The sequence below is a fragment of the Stenella coeruleoalba genome (assembly GCF_951394435.1).
Source record: "Stenella coeruleoalba genome assembly, chromosome: 16".
Classification (NCBI taxonomy): Eukaryota; Metazoa; Chordata; class Mammalia; order Artiodactyla; family Delphinidae; genus Stenella; species Stenella coeruleoalba.
This window is the reverse complement of record NC_137162.1, coordinates 6,395,156-6,421,322: the sequence shown is the minus strand read 5'-3', so window position 1 is coordinate 6,421,322 and position 26,167 is coordinate 6,395,156. Positions and strand designations below refer to the sequence as shown.

General features: G+C 42.4%; 1 protein-coding gene across 1 annotated transcript in view; it reads right to left on the bottom strand.

The window, feature by feature from the left end:
• Window positions 1-1,081: 1,081 nt before the first annotated feature.
• The window catches only part of ADAM12 (ADAM metallopeptidase domain 12), a 392,674-nt gene continuing 367,588 nt past the window's right edge, over window positions 1,082-26,167 (bottom strand). Inside the window, exons 22-23 of the mRNA XM_079899866.1 lie at window positions 10,159-10,277; window positions 1,082-6,278 (exon numbers count right to left, since the gene is read on the bottom strand). Of these exons, the coding sequence (XP_079755992.1) occupies window positions 6,218-6,278; window positions 10,159-10,277 (180 nt within the window). The 3' untranslated portion in view covers window positions 1,082-6,217. The remainder of the gene's footprint in view (window positions 6,279-10,158; window positions 10,278-26,167) is intronic.

Sequence of the window (26,167 nt, the reverse complement as noted above, 5' to 3'; positions counted from 1 at the left end):
CGAACCATCCTTATATTCCTGAGGTGATCGCATCGGGTTACAGTGGCTGCTGAGCTCTATACGCTCAGGCGCTATGTGTGTTTGCTTTTTAACCTTTTTCCTTAATAAGATTAGATGGTGGTTTATCTTGTGTTTTTAATTTTCCCAAGGAAGCAACCCATGCTTTTATTAGCTTCATTTTTCCCAAGTAATTTGTACTTTTTACGTCTGAATTGGAATTCCCTCTGGATTGGAATCTCGCGGGAAAGGGCACGAGCAATGGACTGTCACAGCATCCCAGGTGAGTGCTTCTAATTCAAGGAGTCTGAGAAACATGGCTGTAGTGTGTCATCACAAGTGGTTTCATTTGCCATTTGCTAGATAATCTGCTATTCAGCTTTGACTCAAGAGTCATTGCATTTCTAGGGCATAGATTGTTTTTCTACTTTTAGTACATTTTATATATATATATATATTTTATATAGTACATTTATATAGTACTATAGTACTATATATAGTACTATAGTACTATACTATACTATATTTATATAGTACTATATTTTATATAGTACATATATTTTATATAGTACATTTAGTACATTTTATATATATATATTTTATATATATATATATATAAAATATATATATATATATATATATATAAAATCAACTGAGCTACGTTATTAACTATGAGGTCTTCTATGTACTTACTTTTTGCCTGCTTGGTTTGTCATGGGTAGAGGGTGGTAAGAATAAGGACACTTGTTACCATTCTGTAAATCTATTTTTCTCGGTATTCACTGCAGTTCTTTATGAAATTGGATGCTAGTTAAAAGAAAATTTGTAATGCATTCCCATTGCAATTAGATTTTTATTCTGGATGTGCCTGATGTAAATGTTTCTAACCCTGCTTGCTTTCTTCTTGAGTTTCCCTCTTCTATAAGTAAGGTGAGTTTTTATGTATCACATCATTCAAAAAAGTATTAGGTTCCCCACCCCCCCACCCCCCACCCCACAGTGTGTGTGAAAAGGCATAAAGGCAACTTCCTCCATCCTTGTCCCATCACCTGACTGGCTCACGTGGACTGCAGCATGCATCCCCCGACCCTCCAGCTCACCATCCTTCTTAGTTGCTTATGCATCTATAAATGAATGAGAATATAGATACATTTTTCTACATGAGAGTTCCCCCTCCCCCATTTTGGTAACATGCTCAGTCATGAATGAGACACGTCTTTATATTAACCTGTATACCATTTATTGGATATAATATGCGTAACATTGACTTTTTTCTATGGAAAAGCAGGTTGTGTTACCTGTAGACCCCCAATATGAGAAATGTGTACAAAGGTAACAGACTGTAACATAAAAAGGTATGTGAAAAAAATTAGCAAACCAAAGCATGATAAATGGATGAAGCACTATAAAAATGAATGTACTGGTTTAGTAGCTGTAACTTTGTACTGTGCTGCATAGCCTGTAGCCAAGTTTTACAGAGTTATACTTATGTGCCACACACATTCCAACAATGCACCTCCCTTAAAACCTCCCCGCTTGACCGGATAGACGGTACAAGAGCGCAGTGAGCTCTGATGCTACTTGTCCTGCTTGGACTCTTCGAGGGTTTTCTCTTTCTAGTTTGATATATTTTTTCTATCACTGTCCTTCCTACTTAAGTACTTGCTTATATAGGCCATGAACATAGACATCATTCCACTTCTTTGTAAAACTAAAATGATCACATGAGATTTATCCTTTTATTCTGGATTTACAGTGTGCTAAGTTGAGAACTAAAAAATTATCTTATGGAAGGAGAATCACAGGGAGAATACAGGACATGTGTTTTGGAGATGATATGGAAACATCAGGGTTGGTTACAGAGGACTGAACCTGGAAGGGCCAAATCACATTGAGAATTCCTTTAACTGTGTGTTAAATCTTATGGCTGTCACAATCCACTATTGAATATTATGACAATTTTATATGCAGTGTTTCTTCTCCTAATTTTTCTCATATAGAACAGGCTCTTCTTAATGGCTGGATTCTAAGCCACCACTGCTGTCCCAAAAGTAAAGGGGGGGTTTTCTTTAAGACAGGCAGGGAAACGGTTTATTCATGTGCAGGTAAGTGGCTTCTGGAAGCATCACTGCACAGAAATGGTTCTCAGCCTGGGGCTCACGAATCTTCCTTAGCTTGTTGTTACTGGTATGACTATCAGAGTTTTCAAATAGGTTTAAAAGAAAGAGATGTCAGTGGGAACTGTAGAGTGAGTCGAGAGAATTTTGTAATTGGAGGTGAACTGATTTTCTATGGCCAACTCCCCCTTCTAATAGATAGAAGTCTTTAGCGTCCCTCCTGGGGGAGGGACGCTGCTGGATTCCAGGCTGGTGGGGGAGCTGGCAGCGCTGCTCCAAGCTGCGGTGCTGGAGGAGGCTGGGCTTTGGGTGTCCGATGGGTGGACTTGTGGGGCAGCTACCACTTTGGCTGACCTGAAGTAGCTAAAAACGCCGAGATCTGTCAGAGATGGGAGAGGCCTCGGTGCTGGGTTGGGCCTGGGGAAGGAACTTGTGTCTGGGTGATAAGAAGTGACCAAGAGACGTGTTAGCCTAGGCTGCCTGTGTCCAGATGCGTTCATGGCCTGCTCGTGAGTTGTGGGAAGGAGAAGAGATGGCAGCTGGCAGCCAGCCATCGTGCGGGGGACGCACAGCCTGAGTCACCCCCGGGGGTCAGCATCGGCACCGGCAGACTTCCGGGTGTAACGTTTATCTGGGTTACTTGTGTCTGGTTGGGGTCAGTTTGATAACAGGAAGGATCTCCAGACCGAGTCAGCCCTAGGCTTCCTGCTAGGGAACACCTGGGGCGCCCTCCAGAGCCCACGTTTTAAGCGAAATAAGCCTCCTGCTGAAAGCCTGCGAAGGGTCAGGTTGCTGCCCAGGCATCGTGCCCTCTTGGGTGTCGGGGTCTCAATGGCTCAGAGTGCTTTGTAAACAGCAGTGGAGAGATGGCAGGGAGATGCTTGAGAATTCCCGCCGGGCCAGCACCAGGCTCTGTTTAGCACCATGGAGATCACAGGCTCCTAAGCACGGTCTGCCCCAGGGCAGAGCTGGAGCTGCTCTTCTCTTAGGGGTTACACGGATGTGTTGTACTGATTTGCCGGAACAATGGCCTCCGGTTTCAGGCTGAGAATTCCTAATAAAGTTAAGAAGGCATAAAAATGTCCCCTTTGAGACTAGTCAGGAGTATTTATTCTCATGTAGTTTAATTTGCTGCTCTTGTGGTTTTTTGTGATGTCATCCCACATGTGTAAGCTGGAAAAATCCACACTGGGAAGCGTAATCTCTATGCATATTTTGACAATGGAAAATGTTATGTATTGTTTCTCTTGGTTGCTACACATCTGATTCCATGTGTCAGGAAAACAAACTGTTACACAAAATTTCAGGCGATAAATTTTTCAGTAGGATGCCTGGAAGATGAGCCATCTACTTCCCAGTAAAGTGGGGTCATATAACCTACAACTCTCAGAAGATGGAGGAAGGAAAGTGACTACCCTTAGGGCCTGCTCTGTGTCGAGGCATGCTGACTTTCTCAGCGAGGGCCTTCTAAGCCCCCGTCAACTCTATTATTCATGCCTATACAATTAAAAAAATATTAAAAATAGACTGCCATTGAAATATAAGCATTAACTTTTGTTTCTATCATCTATGAGGATATAAAAAGGGGGAGGAATAGCTCCCCCCCCCCCCGAAACAACCTGGTTATTAGTTACTTTCCTAAGTTATATTAAAATGAAAGTTATTGTTTAATATGCTTCATTTGATAAATATTGCATTTGGAAGTATTGTTCCTCTAATAATATTATCTGTGTATTGTAAGGGGATATTAGGTTTAACTATGTTCTTTTCCAGAAATAAATTGCGTGGCTCTGGAGAAGCACTTAGTACTGTGGAGAGAGAAGAATGTGTCATCAGCCATGGCCCCTAAGCGGCCATTGATGATGAGATGTAAGATCACAGCATTAATCTCCTTTAATATCAAACTATTCCTGGTTCTCTGAAATAGAAGCATAGGAATTATAATTAAGGACAGACAAAAAAAGTTCACATCCTCTTCCTTGCACTAGCAGAAGGGGCTACAATGCCAGATGCAAGGATTTGGGCACCTACGAAGACAATACCCACATGATGCACCAGAAAAATTCTGTAAACTTTTCAACAGCATATTTTTGGCCTTAGTATAGTTACCAAATATAATACCAGTTATAGTAATTCTGTATGTACTCCTCAGCAGTAATAGTTTCTAACATGGCTTTATAGTTTTAAGAAATTAATAAATGTATAATGAACAGTTGCATGCTATAAGAGTTGGAATGTATTAGAGCCGAGTTCCCTTTTGTGTGTGTGTGTGTGTGTGTGTGACATGGATTTTGTTGAGTTTATCCACGATCGTGAATACTGTGTTGCCTGGATACAGTGGGAACACGGGAAAGTTAAATGCACTCTTGTTTCTGGAAGGCAAACCAAGATTCTTGGTACGTTTTGTCTTTCTGCTTCAAGGCGTAGAAAAACCATTGAAATGACCCCAGATGAAGTCCCTCTCATAAAACAGAGTGGATTATGGAACTGCTGTCGGTTGCCTTCTAATGTGAAAACCAGTCGCACGTGACCCCACTAGAAGGTAGACAGAGGCATAATCGCACTTTACCTTGTCTGAGTCATTTTGTAATTTTCATGCCCTTAGGTACAAGCATCTTCAAGATCTCCTTTTGGAAATGGCTCCCCAGTCAGACATCTGAAGAGTGAAAGGCTGCTGAGGCTGCTGCCCAAGACTGCACTTCGTGAGTATTGATCAGGACTTTGATTTCCTTATCCCATTTCTGTGACGCTCAACAGGTAAGTTGTAAGAGCTTAAGAAATAGATTCCGACTCTGTGCCAAAAACATCTTTTAAAGATTTCCTCAGCCAAGCTGGGAAAATAAGATGCCCCAAAGAGAACTGAATAGTAACTTAGGGTTCTTCGTTCAACATGTACTAACAAGGATGGCAGACCCTAACCTGTCCCGATGAGCAGAGCATTCCATTTGGTTGCAGTTTTTGCAAGCCTAGGGATTCTGCCTAATTTTTAATAAGTTGAACCTTGCGGTAAAAGAAGAGTTTTATCTACAGAATTGATTCACTAGATCTGGTTACTGGTTCACATCTGAAAATAGTTGTGCTCCACGGAAAGCCTCATCGATCTGTCGGAACACAGAGTCATTGTATTATAGTCGAGAACACAAGGTGGTAATTTGTGTAGCTCCAAACAGTACAGGGAGATGGAGGTTTGCAGTGCCTGGGCAGTAGCTGTCTTGTAGAAGCACCACCTTTCCCAATCTAAATAAGGTGCTGACGCCAGCACTCCTTAAAGGGCAGCCAGGGAAAGAAGTTCTTGGTGTTTCTATAAAGCAAACTTCTCTGCCTGCTCTCCAAATGCTCTCAGGGCTGGTGAGCTCAAGGTCAAGTTTCTGGCTGGCCTCGTGTTCCAGTCTCTATACTGGTGCGGCCACACCTTAAAATTCCTTTCCGCAACCCAGGTTCTCTCCAAAGCTTCCTGGCCAGAAGCCAGGTCCTTCCCTGTTACCCTAGAGCTTCAAGGGATAATAACCCTGGTGGGCCAACCTATCAGCTGTGACAGGGCCCAGGTTATCCCCGCAAGCCAAGCATAGGCTGGACCAGAAGCCAGGCTCTGGCCTGAGAGCAGGGGTTCCAGAAAATCACTCGAGGCTCTACCTGGGGTCTCTTGAGCTGTGTCTGGTACCATAACCACAGCCACGGGTAGCTGGGGAGTTGCTGTCCAATACAGCCTCCTTCAAAGAGTAAACATCCTGTCCAGAATCCCATAAAGCACGATATTTCAAGTTCACTAAACTATTCAAAGCACAAAAAGCCTTCCTTCCATGGAAAACTCAGTGATGGTTTTAAAAAAAACACACAAAAAAAACGCCCACTACAGCGCACTGCGCTGTAGCAAGCATTCTGCATAAATTAATAATTTACAAGTACCTGAGCAAGTAAAAGTATACACAGCACCATAGCACAGCACAGCACCGACGGCAGTAGCTCAAAGTTCTTCAAATCACGGTGTTTGAAACATTAAAAAAATTCTAAAAGTTGGTACAAAAAGTAACTCCAACTGGAGTTGAGAGATGGATAGTGCAAACTTCTGTCTTCACTGTTGAACAACGCTGTTGGCTTGCTTCTCACTTTGCATAGGCGATGTGGGTGGCTCTGGGCACTTGATGGGGCTGTTTGGAAGCAGGTCTGCAGGAAGAGCAACCAGAGAGTAGAAAACAAAACTATAGTTAGAGGCCCTGCCAGCGATTTCTGCAGACACAGACGCCCAGGTTGGAGATGCCTTTTCTTGTACTGTGACGCGCTTCCAGGATCGGACCCCACCCCCTGCCCTGGGGGCTGGAGACCCCTCTTGCTTTCAGCAGGAATTGCAGATCCCAGAAGGGACCTCGCTGAGGGCTGCAGCCTTCTTCAGCCGTTTAGGACCCTTTCCAAAGCTACTGCTCCCGTCCGTCCACAGGAGAAGAGTGCCATTCAACAGAAAAATGGTGCAAGCCACAGAGGTGAGCCTCACGTGTAGCTTTAAATTTTGTAACAGTCTTAAGTAAAAATAGATAAAACTAACTTTAGTTATGTTTCACTTAACCCCCTCTATCCAGAGTAATAGTATTTCAATGTGTCACCAACATACAGAATTATTGATGATATAGTTGACATGCTGGGGTACTGACTCTTCAAAATCCACTGTGGGGAACTTCCTGGTGGTCCAGTGGTTAGGACTCCATGCTTCCACTACAGTGGGCACGGGGTTGATCCCTGGTTGGGGAACTAAGATCCCGCATGCCACGAGGTATGGCCAAAAAAATAAATAAATAAAATCCAGTGTGTATTTGCATTGCCAGCATATCTTATCTCCCACCAGCCACAGTGTGCCCAGCGGCTACTGTATTAGTGCAGCTCCAGAGCAAAGCTGGGCATGTGGGATCCCTCGGAAATGAACATACAGAGGGTTCTCCTTCCAGAAGGAGACCAAAGCCAGCTTGCACTGATGTCAGCAACTGGCCGCTGCTTGAGGTCATTTAAAAAGAGAGCCTTCCCCAGAGGATCTAAACAGACATTTCTCCAAAGACGACACACAGATGGCCAAAAAGCACATGACAAGATGCTCAACATCACTAATTATCGGAGAAATGTAAATCAAAACTACCATGAGGTATCACCTCACACGAGTCAGAATGGTCATCACCAAAAAACTCTACGAACAATAAATGCTGGAGAGGGTGTGGAGAAAAGGGAGCCCTCCTGCACTGCTGGTAGGAGTGTAAACTGGTGCAGCCACTATGTTACAAAACTAAAAACAAACAGAGTTGCCGTGTGATCCTGCAGTCCCACTCCTGGGCATATATCTATCTGGAGAAAACCATAATTCGAAAAGACATGCACCCCAGTGTTCACTACAGCACTATTCACAACAGCCCAGACCTGGAAGCAAACCTCCACGTCCGTCGACATAGAAATGGATAAAGAAGATGTGGTATATACACAATGGAATACTACTCAGCCATAAAAAAAGTATGAACTAATGCCATTTGCATTATATGGATGGACCTACAGATTATCGTACTAAGCGAAGTAAGCCAAAGACAAATATCATCTGCTATCACTCACGTGTGGAATCTAAAATATGACACAAATGAACTTATCTACTAAAACAAAAAGACTCACAGACCTAGAGAACAGACTTGTGGTTTCCAAGGGGGACAGAGGGTGGGGGAGAGAAGTGGGAGTTTGGGGTTAGCAGATGCAACCTATTATATGTAGAATGGATAAACAACGAGGTCCTACTGTAGAGCACAGGGAACTATATTCAATATCCTATGAGAAACCACAATGGAAAGAATATGAAAAAGAATATATGTATAACAATCATTTTGCTGTAAGCAGAAATTAACACTAAATCAACTATACTTCAATAAAATAAATTTAAAAAGGCCCTTCCCCTCTTCATGTCCATGTAAAGTGGTGTTTTTTTCCTTTTGAACAAGAAAAGTAGTGGACAAACCACAGTGAAATAATTAGGATGCTCTGGAGTTTTTCTGTACTTGTGTAGTCGGGAATTAAACCACTGTCCTGACCCTTTGACCGGCTTTATCTGAGCTATATTAGGCAGCTATCTCTTTCGTGGGCCAAACATTTTTCCTAAGAGCTGTAATGAAATCATGAGCGTGTAGCATTTCCCTTCAGAGATGCTGAATTACTGAACCCAGGGCCTGGCCAACACCTACCTTTGGTTCTTTGCAGCTCACAAAGCAAGCTGCCTGCTCAGGGGGTAGATGTTTTGGCCGAGGGTTTAACCCATCTGTGTGCTGGTAAATGTTTAACTACCCACCACTGGGGGGAAGGTAAAGATTTAACCATAGCATTTGCTGATTTCCACGGTATAAATACTCATGCTCCCAACATGCTGTGACTGAACATGGAAGAGATGTGCAGCGGCCACCACGGCGTGGCATTTCCATCACACAGGAATGACAGATACAGTCATCTCGAGAATGCGGGTTGCGAGAACTACCCTATGACCCAGCCATCCCACTACTGGGCATACACCCTGAGAAAACCATAATTCAAAAAGAGTCATGTACCACAGTGTTCACTGCAGCACTCTTTACAATAGCCAGGACATGGAAGCAACCTACAGCACAATTTACAATAGCCAGGACATGGAAGCAACCTAAGTAAGTGCCCATCGACAGATGAATGGATAAAGAAGATGTGGCACATACATACAATGGAATATTACTCAGCCATAAAAGGAAACGAAATTGAGTTATTTGTAGTGAGGTGGATGGACCTAGGGTCTGTCCTACAGAGTGAGGTATGTCAGAAAGAGAAAAACAAATACTGTATGCTAACACATATATATGGAATCTAAAAAAATCAGGTTCTGATGAACCTAGGGGCAGGACAGGAATAAAGACTCAGATGTAGAGAATGGACTTGAGGACACGGGGAGGGGGAAGGGTAAGCTGGGATGAAGTAAGAGAGTGGCATGGACATATATACACTACCAAATGTAAAACAGATAGCTAGTGGGAAGCAGCTGCATAGCACAGGGAGATCAGCTTGGTCTTCCTAGAGGGATGGGATAGGGAGGGTGGGAGGGAGACACAAGAGGGAGGGGGATATATGTATACGTATAGCTGATTTACTTTGTGATACAGCAGAAACTAACACACCATTATAAAGCAATTATACTCCAATAAAGATGTTAAAAAAATGTGGATTGCTGTAAAATATAGTAAAAAAAAAAAAATGGAGGTGAGGCGCTTTGAGCATTTCTTACCTTTGTTCTCGGTATAACTGGTATCACTGCCAGCTTATATAATTTTGAAGAAGGGCTAGGCTTAACACCTAGCTTGCAAAATTCCTAGAAATCAATACTTCTTGCAAAGCAGTGTGGGTCGGCTCCAGCACACCACTGGGTTGAGCCTTGCTGCCCAAGCCCAGATTCAGGGCTGTGCCCTCAACCCCTCGGGGAGGGCGTAGGACATGACCACAGCTGCAGCTGAGGCTTCAAAGGCGATTCCTTGTGCCGGCTGAGGGGGAAGCTCCCAGTTACCCCTGCCCAGCAGCTTCTTTAGCCTGACTTCTTACATTCCCCTTATTTCATCCATGACCCTCCAACCTCACCTCGTGTCTCGGGATCCCAGGGGTTGGGCAGAGGCCATCAAGGTCCAAGTGGGATTTCTGGAGGTAGGTGTCCAGCTTTCATAATATCGCACCACTTGCTGGCTTTCTCTCCCTTGGGGGACATGACGCAGCCCAGATCAACAGGCACGGCTCTGAGGGATCTGTTCTACTTGATCTTGAGTTGGTCTCACGGGTAGGCTGGGATCATTGCTAAGAGTGACACGTGATGCCTACAATGATAGCTCCCAGCTGCTTCCTGCTTATTCTTTAGATTCGTCCTCACGTCTGTTTTATATTGTTCCCAGGGGTGGGGAGTGCAGGACGCACAGCCGCCAGCGCCACCCCCATGTCCTCCCGTGGCTTGAGAAGCATGGCTCGGTGCAGCTGCGCCCACATAGTTTTGGGGAGAAAAAGAGGGACATGGGTGCATAACACCAACCTGATGGGCGCCCGGCGGAGCCCAGACTCCTGCTGTCCCGGGGTCCTGGCAAGCCGGGTTGTCCTGCTTAAAGGATCTGCAGGCAGAGGCTTCTGAGGAGGGTTTGGCTTACGAGTTCCCTGCAATAAACCACAAGATTATGTCTGATCACCAGCTCCATGAACTCGGACAAGACACTGACCTCAGGAGCTGTTAGAGTCCCCTGGAGAGTGGGATAGAGAGAGCAGAGTGGTTAAGTTGCTACACAGCCCAAGTTTCATTTACTGTAAACTTTCTGAATACGATCATCTAACCGCACAGGTGTGGTGGTGTGTGTGTGTGTGAGGGTGGGTGACCTGTGTTAAAGATTTAACCATAGCATCATTTAGTTACAGTCACTCAAATATGGGTCTTCAGCTGCCATGCTGTTCCCAGGCCTTGGAAGTATAGTTGATGCTGGTGCTTCTGGGCCAGTGTTACCCAGGGGATGTAAACTTTCCTGTGCTTTTAGGCTTCTTTTCAATTTATAAAGGCCTAACATGAGAAGATGGTGAAAATCTTTTCAAAGAACACATTCATTGCCTCAAATTTGCCAGAATCCTGTAACAGAACTTGTTCAGCTGTGGGTGAACCAGACAATGAAGGTGACCATCCTTCACCCATCAGGATGGGGTCAGTAACATCCCTCCATGAAATACACAAAGGTTCTGCTACCAAAATATTTTCTAATAGTTCATTCAGAGAGTCACAAACTGGCTTGGAAAATGACACCCAGAAGGAAAACCCAAGACACAGTGGTTTGAGGGACAGATATTGTTCTGTAAGGAAGCTGATGGGGGCGGTGCTGTATTGACCAGAGGCCAGTGAGGGAGTTGGCAGAAGGTGGGCAGAGCATGAACTTGGAGTATCTGCTCTGGGTTTTGTACAAATACCAATACTCTGGGACTCGTGCAAGTCACTTGACTTCTCTGAACCTCAACCTCTCTGTCTGTAAAGTGAGAGAAAACAAGACCCATCTCATAGCACTGTTATGAGGACTAAAGTAATGTATGGGAAGCTCCCAGAATATAGATAACAATGATTAAAAGTCACTTGTGGGACTTCCCTGGTGACGCAGTGGTTAAGACTCTGTGCTTCCAATGCAGAGGGCCCAGGTTCGATCCCTGGTTGGGGAACTAGATCCCACATGCAGGCTGCAACTAAGAGCTTTCATGCGCGACTAAGGAGCACACCTGCCGCAACTAAGACCCGGCACAACCCCCCCCCCACCACAAAAAAAAAGGCACTTGTGTTCCTGGGGTCCCTTCCTTGGCTACTGTGAGAGTGGGGCTCACTGGAGCCAGGTTGGAAAGTCAGTGAGTGTTGATAACACTCTCTTTTGGGCCCAGGGTGAACATAGGCATCAAGGCACCACCTGCGCTGGTCCTTGGAGCACAGAAGCACTCACACGTATACAGAAAGTCTGTAGGAAATGGTGCTAGAAACTCAAGGAAGACAGGACATCCTAATAAACAGATGACCTCATACACTGTCATGGAACTCAGTATTCCATACATCCAGAATACTCAAGATGATTTAAACACATACGAGTTGAATTTCTCATAGTAATCATCCCACTAAAGTTATATCTCCGCAGCAATCGGAGCTCAGTTAAAAGAAGGCGACAATATAGTCACAATTTAACAGAGCTTTATAAAGCAAAGGAAGCTACCACAGGAGTCTGTCAACCACAGCTGTATGGAAAATACAGCAACTTGAAACAATGGGGAAACTGGGATAGGAAGGAGCCACCGAACAAGGAACAGACTTACAAGTGCCATTTCTACATCAGCTCTCATCAATGGAAATATTAACAGCCTGTTGAATGTAAAATAGAACACAACGTTCACTGGAAATACAGACCATACAATGAGCACAAGCACCGAAGTCAGGCTGTTTGTACACCCAACCAGGCTCTGCGCTTACAAGCTCTGAGAGCACACAAGTTATTTAACTTCTTTAAGTTGTAGAGAGGAGATGATGTGAGGGTTCAGGGAGAGATTATCTGTTAATCTCTTAGCATAGAGCCTGGCACACAGCGACCAATACGTGTTAGCTGCTACTGCTTCACAACTACTATTATCGAAGGAGTGAATTCAACCATCTAAAAGCACCATAATCCTCCCAACAAACACTGGGTGATAAACCATGGCACTAAACCAAGCTCCATTTCCTGTAAGGTGGTAGAAAATAATGAGCACGCTAATACGTGGATGTAAAGATGAATGCACGCACCCACATCTGAGGATTAAAGAATTCATTACTGAATGATACTAGCTTTGCCGCTAAGTACGAATAAATATCTAGTCTTGGTAGTAAAGATAATGTCAGGTTTTTATTACACTACTGGAGAAAAAGTGAGATGTATGTTACAGTGTATCACAATATATTTGGATTTATCACGGAACCTTAGGAGATAGGTTGGCCATTCATTCTGGTTTTACCTGGAGACATTCCCAATCTACGGCTGTGTTTAATTTATTAATCATAGACTTTCTCATGTGCCCTGGTTTAGAGGACAAATTATATGGTCACCATAGTGATAAAAGCCCAAACAGTGGAGATATTGATTGAAAGTTCTGATTCAAACCTGGGCTCAGCAGAGGCACCAAGCCCCCTCCCTCCTGCCATGCCCATGACATGATGGTTTTGATGGAAACATGAAACAGGTAGCTGCCTAGGTAAGATGCCAGCTTCCCACCAGGCCCAACTGGGACAAACTGGCATCATGGAACAGCGGGGTTAGTCAAAGATGATGTATCCTCCTTCCTCAGGGACCAGGCATGGAGCCCATGAAACATTTGCACAGAAGCACCAGCTGCATGTGCCTTGACCTTGCAGAAAGGGGTGGGACTTCCACACTCCCTTTTAGGCACTGCTTTTCAAGCTGCCTTTGCAAAACCTGAACCTGGGCTTTCCCAATGACGTCCGATCCAGCCTGGCCACAAAAAGCCATGGAAATGGAGCTGAGGAATGACTCCAGGCCAAGTTGCTCACACTCAATAAACATTTCTTTAGACTGATTTTCATTTTAAACAAGGAAATGAGTTCAGACCCCCATTTCTCTGCCTTCTCAACTTCTAGGTACCGGAGAAAAATCGAGATCTGTTATTAAATAGAGTTGTCTCATTTCTCCATTTTCTGCTCATGTTTCAGCAAAAGCCACATATTTCAAATTTTTTAGAGGGATGAGAACAAATTTTTAGATCCAAATACAGCCCCTTCCTTTGACCATCACAGAGAATTCTCAGCTGTTATCTCCTTCTGCATGATCAGCAAGAATAAGCACGTCCTGCTTGTCCAGAGGGATCTCCCCAGGAAGACTGGGTGTTATCACAGGAAAACGCCAGAGATGCCACAGAGATCCCTGGTGAGCTCGTACAGGGCCGGGGGGCAGCATAAACACTACTCACCATCTGGCCCATCCCTGGCCCTGTAGAAATACACACTTCACGATAACACCAAGGACAACTGATTCTCTGGGAAATGCCTCAACTTTTTACTCTTTATTCAGAAAAAGCAGAGGTCCTTTAAAGAGCACTTTTACACCTAGCTGGAAGATGTCCCTGGTCCCTTCTTTCTAAAACCCCCTGAAAACAGTAAAGAAAATGCACAAGAAGGAGCAAAACTCCACCTCTGAGAAAAATGTATAGCCCCACATGAATATATGAGAAAAGGATGCAAAGTGTCCAGCAGGCTGGGCTGAGGAGAGACCACGGAAGGGACACCTACGTGGCCAACCTGGTGAAATGCAGAGGGGGAGACATCCACCTTGCCTGCCAGGGATAAGAGCACAGAGTGAGCAGATGATGTATGTGTGTCAGGGCTGAAGGAGCAGCAGATGAGCCCAACCATCTGTGCACACCTGGAGCAGGGGAGGGGACCTGGCAGGGTCTCTGCCGAAATCAGGGGAGGCCAAACCACCACTATCCCTCAAAGCCCTCTGTCCCATGGCCCCCCATGAGGTGGGCAATTTGGAGGTGGCCCTGAGTTCTGACCTGGCCTTTCCCCCAACTGTCCTGCAACTGGTTGTTTTTTCCAGGAAGACCTCGCTTTGTTTAAAGAGGAATTTAGATACATTAATCAAAACTACTGAAAGAAGGAAGGAAGGAACCATGATAAACAAAAGGCAAACTAAGAAGCCACTGGCAAAAATGTATACATAAGGACATGAAAAAAAAAGGAGCTGGCAAAAGTCAAGTGAAAAGGGAAAGGAAAAAATAAAGCAACAATGCAAACCAAGGACCAAGATGGTACTGAACACAGTCAGCGCTGTGGGGACCAGCTTGAGGGAAATGAGGAGAAGTTCAATGGTAAATGACAAAGACCACAGACAAAGGTGATACAACATATACATAAATGGTGTCACTTACGGGATCTGAACAAATAGTAAAGAGAGAAAAGATACCCAGATTTATTTTGTAAAACTTTTCTGAAAGAGTCAAGCCTATGGATTGAAAGTGTACACTGTTTTCCCTGGGTGAAATGAATCAGACTCATCAGAATTAAGACATAATTAATAGGATACAGAGTCATGTCACTTACAAGGAAAAAAGAAAGAAGCCAGCTTCTGATTTCTTCAGAGCAGACAGAGGAAGCATGCATCTAAGAGTTTCAGGGAAAGAAAGTGTGATCCATTAATTTTATGCCTAAACTGTCATTGAAAAAATAAAGCAACAGCCAAGTGTCTTTGAACATACAAAATTCAGGGAAGGTACCTCCTAAGAGCTCTTCTGGAAGGAATTCTGGAAGTCCAATAGAATGAACTTCAGCCAGCCAGGGAAAGAATGGCTCAGTGGCAAGGAGATTAAGCACTAAATCCCTTCAATGTAGACCTAAGGGTAACAAAATTGTGGGAATCATGGCTACAAAACAGAAAGTAAATGTTATTAGCCATAATAATATAGACATTCTAGAACTAACCAAAGTTGGGAGGTGGACCATCCATTTCCAGATATATGGCAGGCTGAGTTATTTTGACCTACCTTCTCTCTAAAATTGTTGGATAAAATGTATTTAATAGAAGAAATGGACAAATTCTTAGTAAGGTACAATCTCCCAAGACTGAATCAGGAGAAGCAGAAAATATGAACAGACTAATCACATGTACTGAAATTGAAACTGTGATTAGAAAACTTTCAACAAACAAAAATCCAGGACCAGATGGCTTCACAGGCAAATTCTATCAAACACTGAAGAAGAGTTAACACCTATCCTTCTGAAACTCTTCCAAAAAATTGCAGAGGAAGGAACACTTCCAAACTCATTCTATGAGGCCACCATCACCCTGATACCAAAACCAGACAAAGATACCACAAAAAAAGAAAATTACAGACCAATATCACTGATGAACGTAGACTCAAAAATCCTCAACAAAATACTAGCAAACTGAATCCAACAACACATTAAAAGGATCATACACCATGATCAAGTGGCATTTATCCCATGGATGCAAGGATTTTTCAATATCTACAAATCAGTGATACACTATGTCAACAAACTGAAGAATAAAAACCATATGATCATCTCGATAGATGCAGAAAAATCTTTTGACAAAATTCAACACCGATTTATGATAAAAACTCTCCAGAAAGTGGATGTAGAGGGAACCTACCTCAACATAATAAAGGTCATATATGCTACAGCTAGCATAATACTCAATGGGGGAAAGCTAAAAGCATTTCCTATAAGATCAGGAACAAGACAAGGATGTCCACTCTCACCACTTTTATTCAACATAGTTTTAGAAGTCCTGGCCATGGCAATCAGAGACGAAAAAGAAACAAAAGGAATCCAGATTGGCAAAGAAGAAGTAAAACTGTCACTGTTTGCAGATGACATGATGCTATACATAGAAAATCCTAAAGATGCTACCAGAAAACTACTAGAACTCATCAATGAATTCGGTAAAGTTGAAGGATAAAAATTAATACACAGAAATCTGTTGCATTTCTATACACTAACAATAAAAGATCAGAAAGAGAAAGAAACAATCCCATTTACCATCACATCAAAAAGAGTAAAGTATCTAGAAATAAACCTACCTAAGGAGGCAACTACTCCAAAAACTATAATGCTGATGAAAGAAATCGAAGATGACACAAACAGATGGAAAGATATATCATGTTCTTGGATTGCAAGCATCAATATTGCCAAAATGACTATACTACCCAAGGCAATCTACAGATTCAATGCAATCCCTATCAAATTACCAATGGCATTTTTCACAGAACTAGAACAAGAAAATTTTAAATTTGTATGGAGACACAAAAGGCCCTGTACAGCCAAAGCAATCTTGAGAAAGAAAAACAGAGCTGGAGGAATCAGGTTCCCTGACTTCAGACTATACTACAAAGTCATAGTCATCAAAACAGTATGGTACTGGCACAAAACAGAAATACAGATCAATGGAACAGGATAAAAAGTCCAGAAAGAAACACACGCACCTATGGTCAATTAATCTATGACACAGGAGGCAAGACTATATGGAGAATGGGAACATATGTTTATGTATGACTGATTCACTTTGTTATGGGGCAGAAACTAGCACACCATTGTAAAGCAATTATACCCCAATAAAGATGTTAAAAAAAAAAAAGACTATACGGAGAAAAGACAGTCTCTTCAGTAAATGGTGCTGGGAAAACTGGACAGCAACATGTAAAAAAATGAAATTAAAACATTCTCTAACAGCATAAACAAAAATAAACTCAAAATGGATTAAAGACCTAAATGTAAGACTGGATAGGCAGAACGCACTTTGACATAAATCACAGCAAGATCTTTTTTGATCCTTCTCCTAGAGTGATGGAAATAAAAACAAAAATAAACAAATGGGATCTAATTAAACTCAAAAACTTTTGTATAGCAAAGGAAACCATAAACAGAATGAGAAGACAACCCACAGAGTGGGAGAAGATATTTGCAAATGATGTGACCAACAAGGGATTAATCTCCAAAATTTTACAAACAGCTCACGTGGCTCAATATCAAAAAAACAAACAACCCAATCAAAAAATGGGCAGAAGACCTAAACAGACATTTCTTCAAAGAAGATAATCAGATGGCCAAGAGGCACATGAAAAGATGCCCAACATTACTAATTATTAGAGAAATGCAAATCAAAACTACAATGAGATATCACCTCACACCAGTCAGAATGGCCATCATCAAAAAGTCTACAGACAATAAATGCTGGAGAGGGTGTAGAGCAAAGGGAACCCTCTTACACTGTTGGTGGGAAGGTAAATTGATACAGCCACTATGGAGAACAGTAGGGAGGTTCCTTAAAAAACTAAAAATAGAGCTCCTATATGATCCAGCAATCCTAATCCAGGGCACATATCCTGAGAAAACCATGGTTCAAAAAGATACATGCACCCCAATGTTCATTGCAGTGCTGTTTACAATAGCCAAGACATGGAAGCAACCTAAATGTCCATCAACAGATGAATGGATAAAGATGTGGTACATATTTAATATGGAATACTACTCAGCCATTAAAAAGAATGAAATTTGGACGAGGGGATGATGGCGGAAGAGCAAGATGCGGAGATCACCTTCCTCCCCACAGATACACCAGAAATACATCTACACGTGGAACAACTCCTACAGGACACCTACTGAACGTTGGCAGAAGACCTCAGACCTCCCAAAAGGCAAGAAGGTCCCCACGTACCTGGGTAGGGCAAAAGAAAAAAGAATAAACAGAGACAAAAGGATAGGGATGGGCCCTGCACCAGTGGGAGGGAGCTGTAAAGGAGGAAAGGTTTCCACACACTAGGAAGCCCCTTCGCGGGCGGAGACTGCGGGTGGCGGAGGGGGGAGCTTCGGGGCCGCGGAGGAGAGCACAGCAACAGGGGTGCGGAGGGCAAAGCAGAGAGATTCCCGCACAGAGGATCGGTGCCAACCAGCACTCACCAGCCCGAAAGGCTTGTCTGCTCACCCGCCGGGGCAGGCGGGGCTGGGAGCTGAGGCTCGGGCTTCGGTCGGAGCGCAGGGAAAGGACGGGGGTTGGCTGCATGAACCCAGCCTGCAGGGAGCTAGTGCGCCACGGCTGGCCAGGAGGGAGTCCGGGGAAAAGTCTGGAGCTGCCGAAGAGGCAAGAGACTTTTTCTTCCCTCTTTGTTTCCTGGTGCGCGAGGAGAGGGGATTCAGAGCGCTGCTTAAAGGAGCTCCAGAGACGGGCGCGAGCCGCGGCTAAAAGCACGGACCCCAGAGATGGGCAAGAGACACTAAGGCTGCTGCTGCCGCCACCAAGAAGTCTGTGTGTGAGCACAGGGCACTGTGCGCCCCCCACTTCCGGGGAGCCTGTGCAGCCCGCCACTGCCAGGGTCTCGGGATCCAGGGACAACTTCCCTGGGAGAACGCATGGCGCGCCTCAGGCTAGTGCAACGTCACGTTGGCCTCTGCCACCACAGGCTCGCCCCTCATCCGCACCCCTCCCTCCCCCCGGCCTGAGTGAGCCAGAGCCCCCGAATCAGCGGCTCCTTTAACCCTGTCCTGTCTGAGCGAAGAACAGACGCCCTCCGCCGACCTACATGCAAAGGTGGGGCCAAATCGAAAGCTGAGCCCCTGGGAGCTGTGAGAACAAAGAAGAGAAACGGAAATCTCTCCCAGCAGCCTCAGAAGCAGCGGATTAAAGCTCCACAATCAACCTGATGTACCCTGCATCTGTGGAATACCTGAATAGACAAGGAATCATCCCAAATTGAGGAGGTGGACTTTCAGAGCCAGATTTATGATTTTTTCCCCCTTTTCCTCTTTTTGTGAGTGTGTATGTGTATGCTTCCGTGTGAGATTTTGTCTGTATAGCATTGCGTCTACCATTTGTCCTAGGGTTCTATCCGTCCGTTTTAAAAAAATTTTTCTTAGTATTTTTTATTTTAATAACTTTATTATATTTTATCTTTATTTTACTTTATCTTCTTTCTTTCTTTTTTTCCTTCCTTCCCTCCTTCCTTCCTTCCTCCCTCCCTCCTTTCTTTCTTTCCTTCCTTCCTTCCTTCTTTCTTTCTTTCCTTCTTTCTACTTCTACTAATACTTTCTTTCTACTTTTTCTTCCTTTTATTCTGAGCCGTGTGGATGAAAGGCTCTTGGTGTTGCAGCCAGGAGTCAGTGCTGTGCCTCTGATGTGGGAGAGCCAACTTCAGGACACTGGTCCACAAGAGACCTCCCAGCTCCACATAATATCAAACAGCGAAAATCTCCCAGAGATCTCCATCTCAACACCAGCACCCAGCTTCACTCAACGACCAGCAAGCTACGGTGCTGGACACCCTATGCCAAACAACTAGCAAGACAGGAACACAACCCCACGCATTAGCAGAGAGGCTGCCTAAAATCATAATAAGTCCACAGACACCCCAAAACACACCACCAGACGTGGACCTGCCCACCAGAAAGACAAGATCCAGCCTCATCCACCAGAACACAGGCACTAGTCCCCTCCACCAGGAAGCCTACACAACCCACTGAACCAACCTTAGCCACTGGGGACAGACACCAGAAACAATGGGAACTACGAACCTGCAGCCTGCAAAAAGGAGACCCCAAACACAGTAAGATAAGCAAAATGAGAAAACAGAAGAACACACAGCAGATGAAGGAGCAAGATAAAAACCCAACAGGCCTAACAAATGAAGAGGAAATAGGCAGTCTACCTGAAAAAGAATTCAGAATAATGATAGTAAAGATGATCCAAAATCTTTGTAATAGAATAGACAAAATGCAAGAAACATTTAACAAGGACCTAGAAGAACTAAAGATGAAACAAACAACGATGAACAACACAATAAATGAAATTAAAATACTCTAGATGAGATCAATAGCAGAATAACTGAGGCAGAAGAATGGATAAGTGATCTGGAAGATAAAATAGTGGAAATAACTACTGCAGAGGAGAATAAAGAAAAAAGAATGAAAAAAACTGAGGACAGTCTCAGAGACCTCTGGGACAACATTAAACGCACCAACATTTGAATTATAGGGGTTCTAGAAGAAGAAGAGAAAAAGAAAGGGACTGAGAAAATATTTGAAGAGATTATAGTTGAAAACTTCCCTAATATGGGAAAGGAAATAGTTAATCAAGTCCAGGAAGCACAGAGAGTCCCATACAGGATAAATCCAAGGAGAAATACGCCAAGACACATATTAATCAAACTGTCAAAAATTAAATACAAAGAAAACATATTAAAAGCAGCAAGGGAAAAACAACAAATAACACAGGGAATCCCCATGAGGTTAACAGCTGATCTTTCAGCAGAAACTCTGCAAGCCAGAAGGGACTGGCAAGACATATTTAAAGTGATGAAGGAGAAAAACCTGCAACCAAGATTACTCTACCCAGCAAGGATCTCCTTCAGATTTGATGGAGAAATTAAAACCTTTACAGACAAGCAAAAGCTGAGAGAGTTCAGCACCACTAAACCAGCTTTACAACAAATGCTAAAGGAACTTCTCTAGGCAAGAAACACAAGTGAAGGAAAAGACCGACAATAACGAACCCAAAACAATTAAGAAAATGGGAATAGGAACATACATATCGATAATTACCTTAAATGTACATGGACTAAATGCTCCCACCAAAAGACACAGATTGGCTGAATGGAAACAAAAACAAGACCCATATACATGCTGTCTACAAGAGACCCACTTCACACCTAGAGACACATACAGACTGAAGGTAAGGGGATGGAAAAAGATATTCCATGAAAATGGAAACCAAAAGAAAGCTGGAGTAGCAATTCTCATATCAGACAAAATAGACTTTAAAATAAAGACTATTAGAAGAGACAAAGAAGGACACTACCTAATGATCAAGGGACTGATCCAAGAAGAAGATATAACAATTGTAAATATTTATGTACCCAACATAGGAGCACCTCAATACATAAGGCAAATACTAACAGCCATAAAAGGGAAATTGACAGTAACACATTCATAGTAGGGGACTTTAACACCCCACTTTCACCAATGGACATATCATCCAAAATGAAAATAAATAAGGAAACACAAGCTTTAAATGATACATTAAACAAGATGGACTTAATTGATATTTATAGGACATTCCATCCCAAAACAACAGAATACACATTTTTCTCAAATGCTCATGGAACATTTTCCAGGATCATATCTTGGGTCACAAATCAAGCCTTGGTAAATTTAAGAAAATGGATATTGTATCAAGTATCTTTTCTGACCACAACACTATGAGAGTAGATATCAATAACAGGAAAAGATCTGTAAAAAATACAAACACATGGAGGCTAAACAATACACTACTTAATAACGAAGTGGTCACTGAAGAAATCAAAGAGGAAATAAAAAAATACCAAGAAACAAATGACAATGGAGACACGACGACCCAAAACCTATGGGATGCACCAAAAGCAGTTCTAAGAGGGAAGTTTATAGCAATACAATCCTACCTTAAGAAACAGGAAACATCTCGAATAAACAACCTAACCTTGTACCTAAAGCAATTAGAGAAAGAAGAACAAAAAAACCCCAAAGTTACCAGAAGGAAAGAAATCATAATAATCAGATCAGAAATAAATGAAAAAGCAATGAAGGAAACAATAGCAAAGATCAATAAAACTAAAAGCTGGTTCGTTAAGAAGATAAACAAAATTGATAAACTATTAGCCAGACTCATCAAGAAAAAAAGGGAGAAGACTCAAATCAATAGAATTAGAAATGAAAAAGGAGAAGTAACAACTGACACTGCAGAAATACAAAAGATCATGAGAGATTACTACAAGCAACTCTACGCCAATAAAATGGACAGCCTGGAAGAAATGGACAAATTCTTAGAAACGCACAACCTGCCAAGACTGAATCAGGAAGAAATAGAAAATATGAACAGACCAATCACAAGCACTGAAATTGAAACTGTGATTAAAAATCTTCCAACAAACAAAAGCCCAGGACCAGATGGCTTCACAGGCAAATTCTATCAAACATTTAGGGAAGAGCTAACACCTATCCTTCTCTAACTCTTCCAAAATATAGCAGAGGGCGGAAGACTCACAAACTCCTTCTACGAGGCCACCATCACCTTGATACCAAAACCAGACAAGGATGTCACAAAGAAAGCAAGCTACAGGCCGATATCACTGATGAACATAGATGCAAAAATCCTCAACAAAATACTAGCAAACAGAATCCAACAGCACATTAAAAGGATCACACACCATGATCAAGTGGGGTTTATTCCAGGAATGCAAGGATTCTTCAATATATGCAAATCAATCAATGTGATAAACCATATTAACAAATTGAAGGAGAAAAACCATATGATCATCTCAATAGATGCAGAGAAAGCTTTCGACAAAATTCAACACCCATTTATGATAAAAACCCTCCAGAAAGTAGACATAGAGGGAACTCTCCTCAACATAATAAAGGCCATATATGACAAACCCACAGCCAACATCGTCCTCAATGGTGAAAAACTGAAAGCATTTCCACTAAGATCAGGAACAAGACAAGGTTGCCCACTCTCACCACTCTCATTCAACATAGTTTTGGAAGTTTTAGCCACAGAAATCAGAGAAGAAAAGGAAATAAAAGGAATCCAAATCAGAAAAGAAGAAGTAAAGCTGTCCCTGTTTGCAGATGACATGATACTATACATAGAGAATCCTAAAGATGCTATCAGAAAACTACTAGAGCTAATCAATGAGTTTGGTAAAGTGGCAGGATACAAAATTAATGCACAGAAATCTCTGGCATTCCTATATACTAATGATGAAAAATCTGAAAGTGAAATCAAGAAAACACTCCCATTTACCATTGCAACAAAAAGAATAAAATACCTAGGAATAAACCTACCTAAGGAGACAAAATACATATATGCAGAAAACTATAAGACACTGATGAAAGAAATTAAAGAGGATACAAACAGATGGAGAGATATACCATGTTCTTGGATTGGAAGAATCAACATTGTGAAAATGACTCTACTACCCAAAGCAATTTACGGATTCAATGCAATCCGTATCAAACTACCAATGGCATTTTTCACAGAACTAGAACAAAAAATTTCACAATTTGTATGGAAACACAAAAGAACCCGAATAGCCAAAGCAATCTTGAGAACGAAAAACGGAGCTGGAGCAATTAGGCTCCCTGACTGCAGAGTATACTACAAGGCTACAGTAATCAAGACAGTATGGTACTGGCACAAAAACAGAAACATCGATCAATGGAACAGGATAGAAAGCCCAGAGATAAACCGACGCACATATGGTCACCTTATCTTTGATAGAGGAGGCAGGAATGTACAGTGGAGAAAGGACAGCCTCTTCAATAAGTGGTGATGGGGAAGCTGGACAGGTACATGTAAAAGTATGAGATTAGATCACTCCCTAACACCACACACAAAAATAAGCTCAAAATGGATTAAAGACCTAAATGTAAGGCCAGAAACTATCAATCTCTTAGAGGAAAACATAGGCAGAACACTCTATGACATAAATCACAGCAAGATCCTTTTTGACCCACCTCCTAGAGAAATGGAAATAAAAACAAAAATAAACAAATGGGACCTAATGAAACTTCAAATCTTTTGCACAGCAAAGGAAACCATAAACAAGACCAAAAGACAACCCTCAGAATGGGAGAAAATATTTGCAAATGAAGCAACTGACAAAGGATTAATCTCCAAAATTTATAAGCAGCTCATGCAGCTCAATAACAAAAAAACAAACAACCCAATCCAAAAATGGGCAGAAGACCTAAATAGACATTTCTCCAAAGAAGATATACAGACTGCCAACAAACACATGAAAGAATGCTCAAAATCATTAATCATTAGAGAAATGCAAATCAAAACTACAATGAGATATCATCTCACACCAGTCAGAATGGCCATCATCAAAAAATCTAGAAACAATAAATGCTGGAGAGGGTGTGGAGAAAAGGGAACCCTCTTGCACTGCTGGTGGGAATGTGAATTGGTACAGACACTATGGAGAACAGTATGGAGGTTCCTTAAAAAACTACAAATAGAACTACCATATGACCCAGCAATCCCACTACTGGGCATATACCCTTAGAAAACCATAATTCAAAAGGAGTCATGTACCAAAATGTTCATTGCAGCTCTATTTACAATAGCCAGGAGATGGAAACAACCTAAGTGTCCATCATCAGATGAATGGATAAAGAAGATGTGGCACATATATACAATGGAATATTACTCAGCCATAAAAAGAAACGAAATTGAGCTATTTGTAATGAGGTGGATAGACCTAGAGTCTGTCATACAGAGTGAAGTAAGTCAAAAAGAGAAAGACAAATACCGTATGCTAACACATATATATGGAATTTAAGAAAAAAAATGTCATGAAGAACCTAGGGGTAAGACAGGAATAAAGACAGACCTACTAGAGAATGGACTTGAGGATATGGGGAGGGGGAAGGGTAAGCTGTGACAAAGAGAGAGAGAGGCATGGACATATATATATACTACCAAACGTAAGGTAGATAGCTAGTGGGAAGCAGCCGCATAGCACAGGGAGATCAGCTCGGTGCCCTGTGACCGCCTGGAGGGGTGGGATAGGGAGGGTGGGAGGGAGGGGGACGCAAGAGGGAAGAGATATGGGAACATATGTATATGTATAACTGATTCACTTTGTTATAAAGCAGAAACTAACACACCACTGTAAGGCAATTATATTCCAATAAAGATGTAAAAAAAAAAATGAAATTTGCAGCAACATGGATGGAACTGGGAACTATCATACTGAATAAGGTCAGAGAAGAACAAATAACATATGATATCGCTTATATGAAGAATTAAAAAAATTATACAAATGAACTTACTACAAAACAGAAACAGACTCACAGGCTTAGAGAATGAACTTACGGTTACCAGCGGGTAAGGGTGGGTGGGGGAGGGATTGATTGGGAGGTTGGGATTGACATATACATACTATTATATATAAAATAGATAACCAACAAGGACCTACTATATAGCACAAGGAACTCTGTTCAATATTCTGTAATAACCTTAATGGGAAAAGAACTTGAAAAAGAATAGATACATGTATATACATGTATAACTGAATCACTTTGCTGTACAACTGAAACTAACACAACATTGTTAATCAACTTTACTCCAACATAAAATAAAAAATCAAAAAATAAAATAACACTAATAACTCATTACATGTTAACATAAATAATATTTCTTAATGAAAAATTGTAGTTTTTTGATATAAAAATAAATTCAGTGAGAAGAAGAAAATATTAAAATGTTTCTTAAAAGCATCAAAGAGCTACAAGATAGCAAGATGTTATAAGGCCAACATCTAAGTGAAAGGAGAAGCCCAGAGGGGGTAAGTAGCACACTGAAGCTATAGGCATTTGCCAAATTAGGGAAACCTGGGTTTTGGTTCTGATACTCTTTTAAGGTGAGGGATGCAAGAGTCGAAGGTCAGCACCTGCCTCAGTTCAGTAGGGCACCATCCTCTTCCTGACCTCTCCCTGATAAAGTTGGGCCCTGCAAAGGACTGTACCTCAGGGTAAGAATATTCTAGAAGCAAACACATACTACTGTCCATCCCTAGCAGACACAAGAAGAGTTTCTCTTGGTGCTGGGCAGACCAACCTATAACCACAAATTGCCCCTGAGGACCTGAAGCTGACATCACATCATCTGGGTGGCTCATAAGCCCTGAGTCATTTCAAAGGGCCTCAAGCTGGTGCTGCCCTGGGCACCTGACAGAGGCAACTTACACCCTCTCTGGAGGAACAGACTCCATCCTAGACCTGAAAGAGCTCCAGAGAATTTTCCAGAAAATTTAGTAGCTCACAGTAAATGACCAAGCACCCAAAGAAGCAAGGGATCATGAGAGAGAGAGAGAGAGAGAGGGAGAGAGAGGGAGAGAGGGAGAGAGAGAGAGGGAGAGAGGGAGAGAGGGAGAGAGGGAGGGGGAGAGAGAGGGAGAGGGAGAGGAGAGAGAGAGAGGGAGAGAGAGGGAGA